Below are 20,377 nucleotides of genomic sequence, written 5' to 3' on the forward strand. Positions count from 1 at the left end.
AGCTTTCAAGTGTATTTTTTGGGGGGTGGGGGGGATTTTATGTAGAAAATTGTTGACAGGACATTTATATATTAAAATTGAAACATTAGATATCTCTTGCAATTATCCATTACTAATATGCTATAATAAAGAGACAAAATTAAATATTTTACTTTTACTTTTCTTAATTTTTGACCATTCTCGATTTTTAAAAACTTTTCTGTCGCATTACACTAACATTTTCTTTTTTATACATTATCAATTTCGAGTTAAATACATGGTCCCCAAAATTGTTATTTGTAAGAAGTTATTCGGTTTGTAAGATTATATCTCGGGATTAAATATGTATTCATGAGATAATCTTACAACTTAATCCTAAATAGATTATCACATGATAATTAGTCATAATCACCTCTCTCATTTCACAACTTAATTCTAAATAGATTATTACATTATAATTAATCATGGCAAACGAATGGCACCTTAGAGTATGGATGAAGTATAAAAATTAGGAGTAATACAATGCTTGTGACTTTTGCCGTTCCCACTTCCCATAATTGTCCAATGTCAATAAGAGAATAATAAGTAGTACTCCGTAATAGGCCTATCAAATCGAGTACCCACGGATATCCGATCCAAAAATTTTAGGTACCCGATCCCGAATTTCCCAAAATCTAATACCCGGATATCCAAAAATGATTTCGGGTACCCAGATACCCGACTCGGGTATCTAGTCCCGAAAAATTGGATATCCAGATCCAATTGTGGATATTTTTTATATTTTGTTTAATTATTTTTTTAAGAAAAGTAACTACAAAATTTTAGAAATACAAACTTGTTTAAATTTGATACAAACTTGAAGTAGTTCGAGTTTAAGATAAAAAAAAACTACTACTACAAATTATTAGAAATAAAAAATTCATATCATTCATCTATAATAAACATCAATATTCATACCTTAACCCTAAATGTGACTTGAGAGTCAAGGATTTCGAGAGTACATTTGATTTTCTAAATAATAAAATAGATACATAATTTATTAAATTTTAAAAATAAATTAAAAAATCGGATAATATGGGTAATTTGGGTATACCCGATCGGATATCGGGTTACCCGATACCCAATATTCCAAAAATCCTATACTCGAACCCGATCCCGAAACCCGAAAAAACAGGTATTGGGTATCCAATTACCAGATATTTCAGGTTCGGATATCGGGCATCCAATTCCCGATATCCATTTTGACAGCCCTACTCCGTAATATTGTATCATTTCAATAGTTACTATTATTTCTTTGGATTCGATCTAATATTACACCAATATAGAGTCAAACTAAATTAAAGTATTAACATAAATAAGTGTGCATAACATAAATAACTTGCATATCAATTATCATCGCTTTTCGGCTACGTGACGTGAATCCCAAAATCTCATTCTGCCATTTTTCTGCATCAACCACACTCAAAAATGAAGCCCATGAACACTTGCACAAGCTCATCATCACCCCACTCCACCAACCTCTCAACCACAAAGATCGTATCTTTCTCACTCCTATCCTTCTCTCTCTTCGTTGTATTCAAATGCTTCTTTGCATACACCATTCCCACACCACAGAATCAACAGCTCTCTTTCTCCAACACCACTCCAGCTGCTGAAACCACCCCTTTAGCGCCATCTCCTCCTGTGGAGGCGGCGGGGAGGCCGGTGCTGGAGAGAACAGGGATCATAAATGAGCTGGGAATGATGACGGAGGATTTCGTAGTTGGGGAATTCGATGAAGGGCTGATAGAGAGCATAGTGGTGGTTGCCAACAGCACTGATGAGAGGGGAGAGAGAAAAGTGGTTAGAGTTGAGAAATTTAGCATTTGTGAGATGAATATGAGTGATTATGTTCCTGGTTTGGACGATGTGGATAGTGATTTCCAACTTAAAAATTTGTCTGAGAAGGGGAAGGATTGGATTGTTTGGTGCCGTGGCCTAAAGGGTACAAGCTTCATATTCCATGGCCGAAAAGCAGGGATGAGGTACAACTTTCTTGATTTTTTTTTGTTCCAAAGTTGTTGGTTTCTTAGATTTGATCTCATTGTGATGAGGAAAAATGTGTTTTGAGTTCTATGTAGATTAGATTAGGCTCTTAATGGCATAAATTAATAGGCAGAAATTTCTGGGTGAGTAGGATCACAACATAGAACGAATTCTTAAAGAAATCATTAGTACAGAATTTGTGAGATTCTTGTTGAATAACTAGTTTGTAGCAGTAGTAGCTAGTGAGCGTTGAGGTGGAAGGCAGATTTTGATCCTAATTTGGAGGGTTGGTGTTCTACAAACTGAAGATAACTGCATATATATGATAACGTTAGTGCAGGTCGGGTTCGACAACATACCTCATACGCTTGTGGATAGGGCGAACAAAGATGCAGTGCTAAGAAAAGATGATAAGCATGCAATTCCAGGAGATGGGCCTCAATTTATCAGTGGCACGAATAAATACTTGGATCAGATATCCAAGGTTTGCTTCTGTCTTCATTCCCCTTTAGGTTTAAGTTCTGTTTGCTTTAGATTGATCTCTGAAGCATGTGATATAGATGGTTCCCGAGATTGCATTTGGCCATCATACACGAGTTGCTTTGGATATCTGCTCTGGACTTGCGAGTTTTGCGGCCTACCTACTGGAACGGAACGTGACAACTCTGTCAATAGCTCCAAGAGAAGTTCATCATAACCAGATCGAACTTGCATTAGAGAGAGGCATACCTGCCATGATAGCTGCATTTGGAAGGCGCCGGTTGCCTTACCCAAGCCAAGCATTCGACCTGGTTCATTGCTCTAGGTGTGGAGTTAATTGGACTGTTGATGGTATGCTTCAACAAAATCTTGGTGTGAGATTACAGCAAAAGAGTGAAACTGAATTAGGTGTTGTTTGTTCTGACTTCTGATCAGAATCTGATGTTTTTTTGTCTGATTAAGGTGGGATTTTGCTACTTGAGGTGAATCGCCTACTTAGAGGGGGAGGACACTTCATGCGGGAAGCGGAGCCCGTTTACTAGTCCGAGAACGACCTTGGGGGCAGTGGAGAGGTAGCCAATCTTGGCTATTAATTTCTCAACCACTTGTTTCATTTACTGTTTTCCAATGTTAGAATGATAATCTTGTGTTTTCACAGCAATGGAGGATCTCACCAGAATCATTTGTTGGGAACTAGTCAATAAGGAAGAATATATCGCCATTTGGCAGAAGCCTCTAAACAATAGTTGCTATCTCAATCGAGATCCTAATGCACAGCCATCGCTATGCAACACTGACGACGATCCAGAAGATATATGGTAGCAGATTTTTCTGAGATACATCTCCTAGTTTGAGTTATGTAAGATTGAGGTAACGTGTTTAGGTTTCAGGTACACGGAGGTGAAGGCTTGCATCACGCGCTTGCCTGAAAATGGCGATGGAACTAATACTTCTGACTGGCCTGCCCGCCTCCACAGCCCACCAGACAGGCTATTCACCATACAAATGGATGCTGAGAAATCTAGGAAGGAACTCTACAAAGCAGATTCAAAATATACGAATGAAATCGTAAGAGGATATGTTGGTGCTTTTCACCTCAATCAGATGAATCTGCGGAATGTCATGGACATGAAAGCTGGATATAGAGGGTAATCATCTCTCTCTGTCTCTCTTCATTTCAAGAACTAGGGTTCCATTTCAACTATGATGAACGGCATTGTCATGCAATATAGATATGCAGCAGCAGCTTTGGTGGATTTCCAGTTCAGCAGCTGGGTCATGAATGTCGTCCCAGTTAGCGGTCCCAATACGCTGCCTTTGATATACGACCGTGGTTTAATAGGCGTAATGCATGACTGGTGTGAGCCGTTCGCCACATATCCAAGAACATACGATCTGCTGAATGCAGTAGGCCTCTTCTCTGTAGAACAGAGGAGGTAAGAAATTTTCAGACTTAAATTCATATACAGCTCTCAGTAAAACATAATGATCATGTCTCTTCTCCCAGATGTAACATAACCAAAATAGTGCTGGAGATGGACCGGATCCTCAGACCAGGCGGGCGCGTTTACATACGCGACACCACTGCTGTGATCGAACAACTCGAAGAAATCGCAAAGGCAGTAGGATGGGTGCCCTTCATGTTCGACTCCGGAGAGGGGCCTCATTCAAACTGGAAGCTTTTAGCTTGTGAGAAGCGGTTGTAAGATAAAACACACAATTTTTTAGGCAAGGGAATATGCATAATAGATAATGCCATTATCATTTGTATCTAACTGTAAGTTTTGTCGCACACAAATACACCCAGCATGTTCAATGGAATGTTTCTTGCAATTGATCCCAAAGCAAAGTGCAATAGAGCAACTCACAGCTACGAAGGGGCATTGGGTGTTGAATCTTTGGTGGCAGCAGTGTTGATCTGCTTGGAGAGATAGGCTTCGTAGATGTCAACGACAACACGGGGGTCCTTGTCGACCAGCTCAGCATACTCGTCCCGCTTGGTGACCTTGTCCATATGGTCAAGGACGAGGGAGAGGGCAGAGTCTAGCAGGGTCTTGGCGCAGTGCTGGTGGGCGAAGGCGTAGTAAGGGAGGGAATTCTCCCAGTTGAGTCTGGACATGAGATATTTCTCGCAGTAGGTCTTGAGGTGCTTCACTTGGTATTTCTCAGCCAAAATCAAGAGATCGCAGGCCATGTTCTCGTCAAGGCAAGCTTCTGCGGTGTAGAGATAGTTCACGAATGCTCGGAGCGCATCGTATGAGACGTCATTCATCTTGATTGTCCCGCTCAGCCTCTCCTCCATCTCGTTTTCCAGCATTGCCCTAAATACCGGCGATCGACTCGCCTGTGTAGCAATCCACATACTAGGAATAAGCAGCTACCAAACAATTGAACAATGAATTGCTGTAGCATCACGGATTGATCGATAAAAATGCTAAAAACTACACTTGTTTGCGTGTAATTTGATCGAGATAGTGGATTTAAAAAATTTAGCTAATATAGAATTATAACTATAGGAGAGACTGGGAAGCAGAAGTGTAATGTACCAAAACAGCGCGATGGGCGGGGATGGAGGGGGAGTTGCAGAGCATATCGGGGGAATCCGGCGACCCACAGGCGACCAAAACGACGTCGGAGAAGCAGGGGGTGTTGGCCCTAGCTGCGGAGTGGGAGGTGGAACAGAGGAGAAGGAGGAAATTGACCTTGGACTTGAGTTCCTCGATCTCTAGCTTGTGTTCCTCCTCCGTCTCGCCGGCCTCCTCGTAGCACTCACGGCACGTGCCGGCGCTGCGATCGCCGTAGTCCTCCTTGCACGACAGGCACTTCATCATCCTCAACCGCCGCCGTGCCGCCGCCGAGGAAGACGCGTCGTCGGCGTCTTCTTCTTCGTCCTCTTCCTCTTCAGAATCCGCGTCGGAATCGGAGGAGAACCGCCGCCTCCGCTGGTGGCTCCGCCTCATTGAGTGCGTTTTTTTTATCTATATTGTGAAATTAAACTTCAGTAGTTCCTTATACACTCTCCTCCTCCAAAAAATAATGTATTATTAATATTATTTAATGTGACTCGCATGATTAATAGTCTATATAATGGGGTTTGGTTTCCAAGATAAAATAATATTAAGATAAAATTTAGGATTGATTATGAGATTATTTTAGTAATGGGGATTCCTATGACTAATTATCCATGATTATCCATCTAGAATTGAGATGTAGGGTTGAATCTCATGAATCAATCGCATTATAAATTTAATCTCGAATACAATCTTGCAAACCGAACGCTCCTAAGTAGATTAATTTTGATGATCACAACACAATAGCAAAATTGGACTATATATATACCTCCCGGCTGCTTCCTCGTCTCATTTGTCCGCCTTCGTCGTCTCTTGTTCTACTTTTGGTTGTTAGGCTGAAAGCCTGGAAACTGAGGTGGCAGCAGCAATGTTTAATCCTCTGATGCTTCTGTTCTTCTCTCTCTATCTCTCGAACTTGTGTCCTCATTTTGTTGTTTGAGAATGGATAATTGTTTTCTTGAATATCACAAGCAACTTCAAAAATAAATTTCAAATTTCATTTCATAAATTGTTCTTACAAAATCCTATACCTAAACCTTTAAACTCTGACTACAAACCGTCAAATCTACTAGTATAGATTACATACCATGAACATAGCCTGCACCTCTACAACTATGTTGTTCGTCTCCCGGCTGCCCATGGCTGGAGACGAATATATATAAGTACGACACGCTATATCGATTCGACACCATGATCATCACATCTATGCGGCACCGATACGGATACGTGTATCCGTATCCGAAGGATACGGATACGCGGGTACGGCTCTTTCCCAAACAACCCAATACGCGGATACGTTTTAACTATTTTTTTTAATAAATAATAATAGTGCATAATAAATTACAAAATTGATATTCTAATTCAACATAGAGACATTAAAGGTCTATTACACTCAGATTTGGAGATGCCATACTGCTGAAATTGAAAGCTCTAACAGGGGAAGGGAGAGAACGATGTCAAGAACCTTGCTGCAGCCGCGCGGGCGTGGGTCGTCGTCGTCGTCGCAGTGGCGGCGCAGGCGCGAGTCGGGCGTGGGGACGAGCTGGGGTAGGGCAACACATTAGCCGCTGCTTATATACTCCTTTCAACAGGGCTCCTTTAGATGGGCTTTAAACTGGGCCGTATCCACCGAAGATACGTATCGAATCTGAGGTTTCCCGGCCCAATACGGCCCACCTCGCGGATACGCCCAGGATACGTATCGTCGGTGTATCCGTCGCGTATCAGTATCGGATACGTATCCGATACGCGATACGGCAACAGGGTGACGTATCGGTGTTGTAGAGCATCACATAGTTAGTTCACTATCGCTGACTTCTAAGCTAATACTCGCGGATACGCCCAGGATACGTATCGTCGGTGTATCCGTCGCGTATCAGTATCGGATACGTATCCGATACGCGATACGGCAACAGGGTGACGTATCGGTGTTGTAGAGCATCACATAGTTAGTTCACTATCGCTGACTTCTAAGCTAATATAATCCGGGAATTGTCCTTCATGCACAACTATGTCATCCTTACCTTTTGAGGAGAGCTTCTCTACTGCTGCTGATGCTGAGCTCCAGTCATTAACTCCTACTAGTCCGCCATCAAAGTAGCGGCCTCTTACAACCTTTTGCTCGATAGTTGGTTTCATTTCTTTCTTTTTTGGATGGTGCAGACTGCACGTCGATGCTTGAGGACACACTCCAGTTGCTTCAGAAGCAGGGCAGACGTAGGTGTGTTTCTTCCGGCACTGCAAGTTCAGAAACATGATCACTAGCGTGTGTTGCATCTTAAAATATCGTGTGCCTTGAATGGAATACGGTGGTGGCTTTTGCTGTACTTCAAGATCCAGCTCTCTAGCTTTGAGGATGAACTTTTTAACAGACAAAACGCAACAAGGAGACAAACGGGATAGAAGAGAAGCTATATTTGAAAGTTGAAACTAATGCAATAAGCTAAGGTTGTCATAATCGTGTTTTCTGAAAAGAACACCTCTTGTATAATAGCAAAACACAAAAGAAATCGATATCATTAAAAACTTGAGTACATAGAAGCGAAGACAAGCAATACCTCATTGCCATCAGCACAGTAGCCTCTGAGGAAATTTTCACAAACACTTGAATCAGGATTGACATGTACATGTCTATAAGGACAATCATCATTGGAGCATGACCCTGTAAAAACAAGAATGAGATACTAGATTGTTGTCTTAGACCAAGACCAACAACAACCAAAACATGCACCACTGAGTACCTTTCAGAAAATATGAACAATCTTGCATCCTCTCAGGGATAACCTACATCAAAAATAGTGTCATTGCATAAATACACAGAGATATCATACACTCAGAACCATAAGACAAAAATCACTTATTACCTTGTGCGTCAATTTGCAGGTGCTATTGGTGCATGAACCAGTCAGGAATTTCGTGCAAACTACTATTTTAGAGGGATCATGGATGTACGGACACTTCCAATCATCCTTGTTGCATTTTCCAAATCTAGTGAAGAACTGGCAATATTTACTCTTTCTAGCCAATCGCAATCGGGCAGTTCGTAAACTCCAGCGAACTTTCTCGCTTGCAAGGACACGGACACGTTTCTTTGGATCTCTAACCAGCTGGTTACCATTTCCAATTCGAACATATCAAAACAAAATTCAAGATATCAAAATGACCACTAAAATGTGCTAAAAGCCTGTCTCTGTTACTGTATCTCCATTGCTAGTAAAAATTAAAAAAATGTAAACTTATGAAGGACTTCTTCAATTAAAAGCACAGATTCCTGAAGCAGAGTCATGCAAGAGAACTTACTCTTCATTGCCGATCAATAATCTCCTGGGGATATAAGATCTCTCAACATTCTTTTTTGACTGAGGAGTTGCTGATGATGATGATGATGATTCATTATCTGCAAGTTATGCAAGAAGAGCTGAGATCTGGTGATTAGATTTCTACAAATAATGGCTATAGTGATGATCTTATCACTGTGAAACACAAGAAAAACCGGGTTAGCTCTCATATTCAATGCTAAAAGAACAAAAAAACCAAAGATATGTGACTCTACAGAGGCAGTTGATCAGAGTAGTTGCTCCAAAGTTACAGTAAATCATACATAGCATTCAAATAATGAAAATGCTCATGAAACATAGAAGAACAAGAACCCATTCGTAAAAAATTGAATACATATAAATGCTTTCATGAAATAACTGCAAATATATTTGCGAAAATGGAAAGAGTAGGCTGGTTAATCTACACAATCTAGAAGAGTATATGACAAATTGGCCAGCACAAATGACAGAGAAGCTAATGAAAGGGCATATAAAGCCACCTGTGATCCTCTGAAGAGTCCTCCTTGTTGGATCCATTTTGTATCGATCTGAACCAATACGAAATATTCGTTCACCTGTTTACGTGATCCAAAAATGCACATGAAGTGTTATATACAATGGGGGAATATTAATAAGCATTTTACATCCAGTACATCTCTAATTATCTATAGAAGTTTTTTTTTTAAATGCCACACCAGGATTGCAGAGCGGCATACCTGGATGCATCTTTACACTAGGAACCCACTTACGAGAAACATGATTTCTACTCTTTGAAGCAATGTGAACTGTACCCTTTTCTTCCTTTTTCCTCTTCTCAGCAGCAGCAACAGCTCTTGTAGCTTCCTATTAATAAAGCAAATATAGCATACTTACGTACATGATTTAAGCTGAATATCGATGAGTACTTGTGCTCAACAAACCTCCTCTGCTTTCCTCGAGTTCCTTTCAATTGATTTCGACCACTTTAAACTAGAGCCACCAACACTTAACACTTTCGACATCCTAAGAGAATATCCATGCGTTGATCTAGTGTAAATTGCACCTCTCTTTCTTGACACCAGCAGTTTTTGGCTACACAACTCGGATGAAGAAAGAGATATGCAACAGATGCATATTAGTTTAGTTCCAACCAGCTCAGAAAGAAGACACGGTATTGCAGTTCCAGCAATGAAAAAGAGGAGATGCAGAAGATAATCACATACCTGATGTTGGAATGGGACGGTTTCATACCCAATATAAGACTTCTCCAATAAGCAGCTCCTTTAGGCAAAAATAATCGCGGCCAGACTTTTCGAGTTCCCAGAGAATTCTTATGCTTTTCTGAAGCCTATTTATCATGTAATTTCCACACAAATGCCAACTTTGAAGATCTGCAGTTCTTGGCAAAACCAGATTGCCTTCTGGTAGAAATTTTAAGAATAATTGAGCGAGACACAAGTCTATACGCGGTAGGGTATTCATTCGCTCTTTTGACATCATTTTCTGGTGATGCTCTGAAAAGCTGGTTTTCCCTATTGTTGTAGTAACCCTCAGATAATCGTGATTGGCTATTATCCACCCCTAATATAGATATATCATCAGAATTAGAAGTCGCAACCAATTGATAAGATCTTCTCTTGACATAGATAACCTTCTTCCCAGAGTTCCCTTCTGCAGCTGTACTTTGGCAATCTGAGTTGATGACAGAATCAGTTCGACATTCAGGGGCTGGAGATGACTTTATCCTCTCCTCCATGACATATAAACTTTTCGGAGGACAATCATTGCTGTGAGGATTACTCACGGGAATAGGCTCCTCCGAGTTGCAAGGAGAGCAACTTAATAAGTTCCTATTACGATTTTCGGTAAGTACCATTGTAGTTTCTGAAGTGTTTACCTGCCCTGCTCTCTTCAGAGTTAACGCATCTGCATCACCAGTCTTGTACCTGAGATGCCAGGTCATTCTTTTTAGTATTGGGGCAAGGACTTAGCCGATAAACTGAGGAACTTGAACCAGGCAATCCATGTGAGGCGTCATTTGATGGGACATGTTTCCTAACTAGACTATTACCTTTCCGCATGTATGAACTCTGTAAAGGTCTGGCTTCTTTTGTTGCATTAGGTTCCGTAACTGCAGCAGTAGGGTCAACAGTTCGACACCACGTCCTTGATTTTGTAGTATGAGAAGAATACAATTTCCTTGTATTACTAAAATTTAAATGATGATGCATAGGCAAAAATTTAGTAACAGCAGAAGGAGCCTGGTCCTTATGCCAAGTTAGTTTACCATGTACTGGATAAAGTTTTTTGACCACTTGACTGGTATCCTTATGTAGAGATTGTGGAATGCCAGGATTAGATTGTGATTTGTTTACAGCTGCTTCTAAACATTTCCCAAGAGAACTGGTTTTTGGATCAGCAAACACATGCTTTATGTTGGAGATTTTCTCACTGTGACGAATCATTTCAGTATCTGATAGGCTGGCTGATGTCCTAGTGTTTCCCGAAATACATGAATCCAAGTAACATGCAGCCCTTCAGGAGAAGACATGCAAGATTGCATGTCAAAGCTAGATGCTAACGATTCATCTCCAGAATCAGAAGCACTGGGACCATTTCTGTCAGAACATGATATGCCACTAGCAATTAAACCCAGATCGTCACTCCCTAGTAATCTGTCTCCCTCTACCAGATTTTCATTAAGTCATTAATACTAACATCACCTCGCACATCAGTGGTTCGGCATTGTGTGATGGTTATGGATGCTGATGAAGTATCCCAACTATGCTCAGCTCGCAATTCAGATATGGCCTGGTGGGATGCTGCTCAAGAATTGGCGCCTTGCTGGACCCATCTGCAATTGTATCATCTTCAGAAATAGAGGAGAGACTTGATCTTGGGCTGGAAAGTTTCTGCTTTTTACGGTGGCCTAGGTTAACGGGCTTGATTGCATCCCTATCTGCATCACATACAGAAGCTTTATCATGTACATATTTGTTGGAAATGTTCACATCCTGATTGAAACCCAAACTGTCTCCACAACCAGCATTTTCTTGAGATAAAAAGTTCTCATGTTCCTGCTGCGCAAACCCATCAGCTCTCAACTGGTGCACATGGTCAGCATTCTCAGTAGTAGTTAGCAATCCCTCGGCATGGCCAGAACACCGAGTAATAACACTACGGATCACATATGACGATGCAGATCTTGTGCTCAAAGTGTTCCCCTTCCTCTTCAGTGCAGGTTTTGTGTTCAAATTGTTCCTTTTCCTCTTCCTCTTAGGAACCAAGGGTTTACAAGCATCAACTTTGATCGCATGATAATATCTTTCCATTCGTGAATCAGCTCCAAGCAAAGGCTGATTTGTTCCTCCTTTATCCATATGCTCTGGTGAAGTTTCCTGAGATACAAATTGGTAATCTGAAACAATATCCTGGTTGGCAGCAGAATCTCTTGATTCAGTAGCTGAATGAGATGGCACCTCAATAGCATTTGCCAACAGAGCATTTGACTTAGATGAAATCGCAAGCTCCATAGGACTCTGCTACCTCTCTCTCTTAACTTCCATTCTCATCCCCATCTTCGCAGACCCTTTTCCCTCGACCTTGAAACTACATATACCAGACTCATTTGCAAAGTGCTGAGATTTTAAAACTCCACCGTGCCTGCTATGGATTTTTCCTAATTGACTCCTAAGTAATGTATTCTTTTTCTGCAATCTCTTCTTCTTATCAGGCCAAATTAACCCCCCCCCCCCCCCCTACTAACCCCAGTCCCTAACCTACCACTAAATCTACCCAAACTTGGAATATTATCAGCAAATTCTGGTTTCCTGCTTCCCAATCGAGACAAAACTCCACCAAAACTCAGATCATCCTCAGCATATTCCGGTGGCCTGTTTCCAAGTCGAGACAAAACCCAACCAAACCTTAGATCATTCTCAGAAAGTTCTGGCTGCCTGTTTCCCAGTCGAGACAAAACTCCAGAGGACCTACTAGAGTCCCGTCTCATCTCATCATCAAAACTAGGATCCCTGTACAAATCACAACTCCGGCCGGTCATAACCATTCGACTATCCCATCTCCTCTCATCATAATCACACTCCCTGTACAAGTAACGATTCCGATCATTCCTACCACTATCTCAACTCCTCTCATCATAGTCCCCCCTTCTGTCCAAGTCAGAACCCCAATCACTAAGACCACTATCACATATCCTGCCATCATCCCTCTTTCTATACAACTCAAAATTCTCAGGAATTACATCACGATCTCCTCTATCAGCCTCAGGAACCTTTCTATGAACTCCCGTTGCACCCCAACACAAATCTCGATTCCAATTTTCAGGCAATTCACGTATATCATCAACACGACCTCGAGTACAATTTTCATTTTCGTAGACAGGATTTCTCCTGGGATAATTATGAACAATTCGCAAGGGTGTGTTTTCTCTCGGAGGTGGGGGCGGAAGAAGGGTTGGGTGGAAATAGGGTTTCAATGGAAGAGTAATATTCAATGAACGGGTATCTGATGGAGGCGGCGGTGGGGGGAGGTGGTGGGGATAGTGTTGGGGGTGTGAAATCGGGAGGGCGGAGGACATTTTCATACCTGAGGTGGTGGTGGTGGTGGTGGTGGTGATGGTGGCGGAAGCGAGGGGGCGGCGGGGGGAGATCCATTGCGCGGCGGCGATTGGTCGGATTTTGCGTGAGCTACAAATATGGGTATTCTTTTCTTTGTTGAATTATTCAAATTAGGCGGAGGAAAATTAAAATTATTAACCTTTTCGTATATCATGTAAATAATCCAATAATATCTTATTTTTGGGATTTATCCATTATTTTAGTTTTCTATTTCGTCAGTTATAGTATGAAAATTCGATTCAAATAAATGTATCTAGGTATATTATGGGAAATGATATCATTTCCTTGTTAAAGATCATGGCAAGAAAATAATTCAGTATCTTATGTAAAAATAGATTTGCTTTAGCCTTTAGGGATTGTAAAAATAGACTACTGCTGGTACTACATAGGAGTATAAATTACTGTATACTTCTATTCAAACTTAAGGCATTGTTTGGTAGCTTAGTATAATTTTTCATGTTATGGTAGGCTAAATAATAAAATAAATATTTTAACTCTATATTTGATGTATATTAGTTTATATTAAGTTTAGATTATAATCGTACAAAAATTCTCTTAATAAATCTAAATTAAAATAAGAAAGATGAAAGTTTGAGGCTAATAAAATAAATGAACTTAAATTAAATTAATTATCATGATTGAATATTCTATATAAATTAGTTATTTCACCTTATCTTCAGTAAGCATATGGAGTACTACCATATCTGATTTGAAGAAGAGCACCATGAATATGACAACATTATTATAATGTAATCACTATATAAGTACACTTTGATGGGAGGCTTCAACAGCCAAAATACATCATTCTAATTATTCTGAAAAACAACCAAACAAAAAAGAATGGCTTCACACTCTCACAGCTGTACTAAGGGAAGGAGGAGGACAGACCTACAATACAAATAAACCTCTCATCCAACCCCACACTCACCATGACTAACAAATGCCAACACACAACCACACACCACGACTAGTCGAAGCTCGAAGAGCGACTCCACCTGCCCCGTAGATAATCTTCCAAGGAAACGCTATGCTCGATGCTGCTTAGGGAGAGCGAGTCATCCTCCTCCACGTCGAGCATTGCAAGGTTGAGATAGGATTGGAGGTTCGTCCGTGACATGATTTCATCGTCTATTGCATCGGGCCCATCCACGGAGTTGCTAGCTTCTATGTGCACCGGCCCCTCAGAGGCGTTCACTTGCAGTCTAGCCCACTTCACGACCTCAGGATCGCCCTGGAGAAGCTTCAAAACCTGTCCACAAGAGTGAGTCAAATAGTGGATGTGATGAGAAACGCAAGAGAAATGACTTACTTGGCTCATTTGGGGCCGAGCTCGTGGTGCACGTCTGATGCAAAGAGATGCAGCTAGAAGCATCCTCTCCACTTGATCATGATCATAGTTGCTTCCTAGGTTCGGATCAAGCAACGTAGTGAACTTATCCGAGGTTAGAATAGGCTTCGCCTGTCACATCAGCAAGAACAATCTTAACTCCATTTGCTGTCAAAGTTAAATCAAACAAACATACATACCCACATAACAAGGCTCTCTTGTCCTTTTTCACAGTTGCTGCTTATCGGTTTCCTCCCCGAGAGAAGCTCGAGAAGAACTACTCCATAGGCGTAGACGTCTACCTTCTCGTTTACCTTCCCATACATGAAATATTCAGGAGCCAAATATCTGAGCAGAACAACATGATGAGTCACACTGTTTTCCAATCCAAGAATGCTGAGCAAAAAAAGAGTTACTGACCCGAAAGTGCCAGCAACGTCTGTGCATGTTATGTGAGTCGAATTCGGTGATGCCCATTTAGCAAGCCCAAAATCTGAAAGCTGAGAATGTGATCAAATAGAATTGGTGAGTGATGGATACATAAGTAGTAGTAGTAGTAGTAGTACATGAAATGAAATACGTATGTAGCTGATATCAATTATCACCTGAGGCTCGAAATCTTCGAATAGGAGTATGTTTGATGACTTAACATCTCTGTGGATCACAGGCTGCTCTTCTCTGCTGTGGAGATAATCCAAAGCCTCAGCAACGCCTATAGCGACCTTGTATCTCTCGTTCCACCCGAACGAGAGTGGACCCTTTTTATCGCCTAGTTTTTCAAAAGTTGATTCTGTTAGGTAACAAAACCAAAATTCATAACCAAATAAGACCATTTTTGGTATATGAAATATACCATGAAGATTTTCTTCAAGGCTTCCTCTTGATAGGAAATCATACACCAAGAGAAGCTGATTGTCCTCAAAACAGAATCCAAAGAGTGAGATGATGTTTTTGTGATGTATCGCGGTGATGATCTCGATTTCTAGGACAAACTCCTTCAAAGCATTCTCGGATGGCTTCAGGATCTTCACGGCAAGCTCCTTCCCGTCCGGAAGGCAACCTCGATAGACCTGACTACTGCCTCCTTTACCTATCATATTCCCTAGAATTTCACAGATACAACTACACAGTCAAGCGAAAAATGAACCATAACAACATATCCAAATCAAATTCAGCAAAAAAAACCTTCTCTGAAGTTGGAGGTAGCTAGTTCAAGCTCCCTGAACTTGAACAGTCTGCACGTGGCGGAGTACTTCTCGTGAAGGCCCTCCAGCTCCTCCGGCAAGGACCTTGAGCTCGATGGAACAGGCGAGGCCTCATTCCCAACAGGAAAAATTGCACCAATTTCTCCATCTAGTTCATGATTTGGGGAGTCATAGTCTTTCCTAGACAGATTCTCGATATACAAACAATATTTACTCGGTAGCCTCAACGCCCACTGAACTACAGAGATCTGCCTCACTTGCTGAATCTGCGAAGAACTCGTGTTACAAACCATGGCACAATGAAGAAGTGGCCAACCAGGCTTCACCTCAGACAATCCCCTCAACAAGAGTGAGACCGTGCCAGATGCAACGACATCAGCCTTCTTCACTGGAACAATCGCCATCGAAGAATCCCTCTCCCTCTTAGCTTCATCCTTCGAAGGCTCCTCAGCTAGCCCCTTGCACGGCTCATGCCATGTCACTGAATCTGGCGTGCAAATCGAGCATTTCTGCTCAACGGAATCTGGTTTACCACAGCCACCTTCTCCCCATGTCAGCATTGGCTTAATAAGATCACCACCTTCGTTGAGCACTTTGATGTTCTTGCTGAATGATCTTTGCAGAGCAGTAAGTAAACCATTTCTACGATTGTGTTCGAGCTCTATACAAGTCAAGATCAAAGGCAACAGAATGAACAAACATGTCTGATAGATTTTCTTTAGTACACAATCATGAAAAAGAGAAAAAAAACACTACCTTTGACACTAACACGAGACGCGAAACTGGATTCACGGTGAAACACAATCTTTCCATTGTTAACAGCCAACACAGAGCATTCCTTTGACAGTTTCTTCGCGCAGTATTTAGCTACAGATGCAGAAGAACGAGCCGTCTGAGCCGTTCCTACTATAACCTCGGATGCATAGTAAGATTTAGCTTCTCGAACAAGGATTTTTTGAATCGATGAGCCTCTGCATATCTTTAGTTTGAGATCTACCTACAGTATTAGCAACAGATTACCAACTTTTAGCTCAAACAAAGCAAAGGAAACTTATTCTTGAGGTAAGTCATGATTGTCATAAATGAAACTGTAATAAATTCTTGAGGCTAGCAGCTTAGATCCGCCGAAAGTTTTTGACAAATTATTGTCTAACTTATGTGAAACATCACTAACATTAGAGTGTAATAATGAACATTTCAAGAATTTACCAGAAAGTACAATAAATGAGAAAAGAAAAGTAATATTGACAAACAGTTTACCTGCTTTAAATTACAGAATCCTTCGTAAACTTCAAGAATTGAATCAAAGGCTTTAACCAGGGAGAGAAGGGATGACTTTCCATCACGATCAACAATTTCTGCACAAACCCACCTCATCAAATCAATAAAATTTCACAAACTACAAAAAGGGATGCAAAAAAAGGGATCAAATTGTTCGAACTTCAAAATCCAAGAATGCATTTTTATGCGCCCATGATCTCCCAATTCACATAATTGGTCGATAAAAAATGATCCCACAAACAAAAACATGGTTGAGAAACACACACACACCGTTGTTCTTGAGAACATGAAGGGCGATGACGCGATCACCGGCGTGAGCGACTTTAACGAGGGCCCACGTGAGAAGCTCTCTGCTGTAGGAGTCGAGCTTGACGCCAACCACCACCGTGCGGCCGCCGGAGCACTCTTCAACCACCATCTGAGTAGAGTCTGAAAGAGCTGTGATTAAGCTCTCAACCTCATAGAGAGAGAGAGAAGGGAGTTATGTATTATTAATGTATATGTGAAAAGGTGGGTTCTTTTCGGTTGTTAAATGTTTGTAACTGAAATTAGGAGAAGTTTTTTGGTATGTTTTTCAAGAATTGAGCAAATGTCGGATGTCAGGAAGTCGTCTGCTTCTATGGTTATGTACACGACTCTGCTTTTCGTCCTTCAACTCTCTCTTGTAGTTGTATTGATTTCGTGTGTTTTGCATAATTAAATACTCAACTCATTTTATTGAAGTAAGTAAAAAGAATTTAGATTTAAATCTATTCATTTTTTTATTTTTTTAAAAAGGATGGTGATAAAAATTGCAATTCAACAGCCGATGCATTGATTAAATAAAAATGAAATCCAAATGTGGCTACTAAATCTCATGGAGAGTTGAAATTTTTTTATTAAATTTAATATTTGATTGAGCACGCCAACATAATTATTTGTTTATTTTGTACCTAATTAACTTTGATCGAATTATTCAATATTTTATTCAAAAAAAGTCGCTCAATATTATACTACTGCTCCTACTTTCTCTATCCATAAAAATTGAAACAATTACTCATTAGACATAAGACATCCATAAATAACATTCAATTTTTTTTAACAAAACTTTTACTCATAAAAACAATTCTCCCACTAAATAAATACTTACTACATTATTTTATTAAAATCGGTGTTATCAATAATATTGCATGAGAAAGAGTACCGTTTATCCAATCATAAGAAATCAAGTTATTAATAGCCGAACTATTTTGGAGAGTCTTAATTGATGTACATGTATGATGTATGTGTGCATTTATGCTTTGAAAATGTACAAAATTAAATTTCATGAATAAACGAATTAATAGCCACTAATTAATGGAATATTATTTGGGCAAAATAATACATTTAAGCTGGTGAAATTACAATAATTAGGTTTAATAGTATTCAATTTGTTTTTTAAAAATTACAACGAAAATCGTAATCTCCAATTTCTTAACTGGAAAAATAGAAATGATTTCATAAAAATGTGGACCAGGGAAGATAACTGAGACGCACCGACCATCCCATCCCATACTCCTCACGTGATACACCAACCAAACGCACACGCGTGGCATGGCTCTCTTTACACGTCACCCATATGGTTTCATAGTTTTTTTTTTTTGAAAGATTTATTTTATTTTTAGATGTCAACCTCATGCTAATTTGATACTCCCTCCATCCGCTATTAAATGTTATACATTTGATCGGCACGGGTTTTAAAAAATTATTTGACTTTATGAAGTAAAGTGGTTAGAAAAGTTGGTAGAATGTAGGATGATGGGGTACGAACTAAACCCTAATGGCAAGCCCAATAACAGTGACGGCCCATCAGCCTAGAGCCCAAGAAAGAGTATCTGTTCGGCACCAAAGAGTTCGGCACGACCAAAGAGTTCGGACTCAGCCTATAGCTCGGTAAAGTTCGGCACGACCAAAGAGTTCGGACTCAGCCTACAGCTCGGTAAAAGCCGACCAGTCAAGCTCTCCTCTCAGATCGGCAAGAGTTGATCGGTAAAGTCCAGCAGTTCGGTCTCAGCATTCGACCGAACTAGGAGTTAGTGGACTCATGAAAGGCCTCCACGACCTCCACTATACCCACGATCTATTTAGTGGTATGAAGCAGTTATTGAGCAGTTATTGCTCACCCACGATCTTGTTAGTGGGGCTGCAAACCACGATCCTAGTTCGATGTATAAATAGAACTTAGATCAGATAGAAAAGGGTTAAGCTCTCTAGAGATAAAATACCATATAGCAAGTCTGTGTTGTAAGCTGTAATCCCAGATCAAGCAATACAATCTTGCCCTCCCTTCTTCCCGTGGACGTAGATTTACTTCAGTAAATCGAACCACGTAAATTCTTTGTGTCGTAATCTTCATTCTCTACCAGCATTTACTAACATCAGAAATTCGCGGATCCATCACTGGCGCCGTCTGTGGGAAGAGAGAACAAAATTTGTGATAAAGCGAATTTTTGATCCATTTTTTCCACCCAAAAAATGCATACCAGATCGCAGAGTACCCGTATTCCTGCCCGTGAGAACCAGGAGGAAGCCAATCCATCCCACAGGTCTGGAAAACAGCCTAGGGATAAATCCACCACCAGTTCTCATGGCGAAGGAACAAGCCGCTCCAAAAATCGTCCCACTGAGTCTTCCCAGCAGCCCGATTTGAATGAGGCTGTCAAGCAGTTTTTGGCGGCGAAGCAGGAGGAATTCTTAACCTTCCTGCGAAAAAGCCAAAAGCAGCCGGAGACGAAAACGGCGGATTCTCCTTCTCCCTCCGCACAAGAAAGTCACTACCGCAGTAGTGTCGCATCTCCCAGGAGAAAGAATCCCCGTCCCCCACATGTTCCAGTTCCTCCTCGGTACCGGAATCACAGGAGAACTCAATCTCCTCCATACCGACGAGATATCGGATTCGCCGTGTACGGAGCACTGAAGACTCCGTTCTCGGACGACATCACCCGAACTCCCCTACCACAGAACTACCGAACTCCGTCGATGACTTACGACGGGCTTGTGGACCCTCACGATTTCTTGGGGCGCTATCAATATAACATGGCGAACCAGGGTCTCAACGAGGTCCACATGTGCAAGCTGTTTCCCGAGCTGCTCATCGGGAACGCGAGAAGGTGGTTCGATAGCCTCCCCCAGGGCAGCATCAGATCTTACCGAGATCTAATGGATGCCTTCCACAGGAGGTTTTTTTCAGAAAGCGGAAGCCCGAATCACTTCGGCTCAGCTGCTTTCCATTCGTCAAGGTCGCGACGAAAAAATCAGCGACTTTATGACAAGATTCCACAAGGAATGCCTGCAAGTAGACGATCTCAACGATCTGCTTGTCATCTCGGCATTCCAAAATGGAATCCTGCCCGGAGCTCTCTACAGGAAGCTCGTTGAGTGCGGTCCGCAGACAGCTCAGGAAATGTGGGACATTGCGGACCAGTACTCCCGGGCCGATGAGGCAGACCGTCGCAAACGGTCGTTAGACAGCTCATCGACCCGAGGAGACAGAAGGAAGCCCGATCATAGCGATCAGGGGCATCCTCGCCGGACTCCATTTGAAAGAATTCAAAGGGCT

General features: G+C 41.3%; 3 protein-coding genes, 2 long non-coding RNA genes and 1 pseudogene across 8 annotated transcripts; 1 reads left to right on the plus strand and 5 right to left on the minus strand.

The window, feature by feature from the left end:
• The first annotated feature begins 1,212 nt into the window (after window positions 1-1,212).
• Window positions 1,213-4,254, plus strand: LOC121811018 (annotated as a pseudogene).
• LOC121811056 lies at window positions 1,668-2,875 on the minus strand. Of its 2 annotated transcripts, none has more exons than XR_006052502.1 (3): window positions 2,734-2,875; window positions 2,364-2,648; window positions 1,668-1,795 (listed from the first exon to the last, which is right to left on the minus strand). It is a non-coding gene; the product is annotated as an uncharacterized LOC121811056 (long non-coding RNA). The 2 variants fall into 2 exon arrangements; XR_006052503.1 differs by having other exon boundaries at window positions 2,364-2,645; window positions 2,734-2,870.
• On the minus strand, window positions 4,021-8,052 carry LOC121811025. Of its 2 annotated transcripts, XM_042211788.1 has the most exons (8): window positions 7,919-8,052; window positions 7,796-7,838; window positions 7,613-7,716; window positions 7,079-7,292; window positions 5,824-6,011; window positions 5,031-5,462; window positions 4,353-4,828; window positions 4,021-4,156 (listed from the first exon to the last, which is right to left on the minus strand). In XM_042211788.1, the coding sequence occupies exons 2-7, from the start codon at window positions 7,821-7,823 to the stop codon at window positions 4,355-4,357; spliced, it is 1,440 nt and encodes a 479-aa protein (XP_042067722.1). In that variant the 5' UTR covers window positions 7,824-7,838; window positions 7,919-8,052; the 3' UTR covers window positions 4,021-4,156; window positions 4,353-4,354. The 2 variants fall into 2 exon arrangements, with proteins under 2 accessions (XP_042067722.1, XP_042067716.1); XM_042211782.1 differs by lacking the exon at window positions 4,021-4,156 and having other exon boundaries at window positions 4,218-4,828.
• A 325-nt stretch (window positions 8,053-8,377) lies between these two features.
• Window positions 8,378-9,313, minus strand: LOC121811050. Its single transcript, XR_006052501.1, has 3 exons — window positions 9,292-9,313; window positions 8,872-9,214; window positions 8,378-8,451 (listed from the first exon to the last, which is right to left on the minus strand). It is a non-coding gene; the product is annotated as an uncharacterized LOC121811050 (long non-coding RNA).
• On the minus strand, window positions 9,310-13,019 carry LOC121811040. Of its 2 annotated transcripts, XM_042211810.1 has the most exons (3): window positions 10,422-13,019; window positions 9,574-10,296; window positions 9,310-9,450 (listed from the first exon to the last, which is right to left on the minus strand). In XM_042211810.1, the coding sequence occupies exon 1, from the start codon at window positions 11,881-11,883 to the stop codon at window positions 11,107-11,109; it is 777 nt and encodes a 258-aa protein (XP_042067744.1). In that variant the 5' UTR covers window positions 11,884-13,019; the 3' UTR covers window positions 9,310-9,450; window positions 9,574-10,296; window positions 10,422-11,106. The 2 variants fall into 2 exon arrangements, with proteins under 2 accessions (XP_042067744.1, XP_042067736.1); XM_042211802.1 differs by having other exon boundaries at window positions 9,574-13,019.
• Window positions 13,020-13,712: 693 nt separating this feature from the next.
• On the minus strand, window positions 13,713-17,441 carry LOC121794987 (probable receptor-like serine/threonine-protein kinase At5g57670). The gene is made up of 10 exons (XM_042193413.1): window positions 17,071-17,441; window positions 16,780-16,877; window positions 16,276-16,516; window positions 15,500-16,180; window positions 15,168-15,416; window positions 14,920-15,083; window positions 14,735-14,814; window positions 14,515-14,662; window positions 14,297-14,446; window positions 13,713-14,236 (listed from the first exon to the last, which is right to left on the minus strand). Exons 1-10 carry the CDS (start codon window positions 17,216-17,218, stop codon window positions 13,955-13,957), a joined length of 2,241 nt encoding a protein of 746 aa, XP_042049347.1. The 5' UTR covers window positions 17,219-17,441; the 3' UTR covers window positions 13,713-13,954.
• Between the last annotated feature and the right edge of the window lie 2,936 nt (window positions 17,442-20,377).

This window comes from Salvia splendens, chromosome 1 (genome assembly GCF_004379255.2).
Source record: "Salvia splendens isolate huo1 chromosome 1, SspV2, whole genome shotgun sequence".
NCBI lineage: Eukaryota > Viridiplantae > Streptophyta > Magnoliopsida > Lamiales > Lamiaceae > Salvia > Salvia splendens.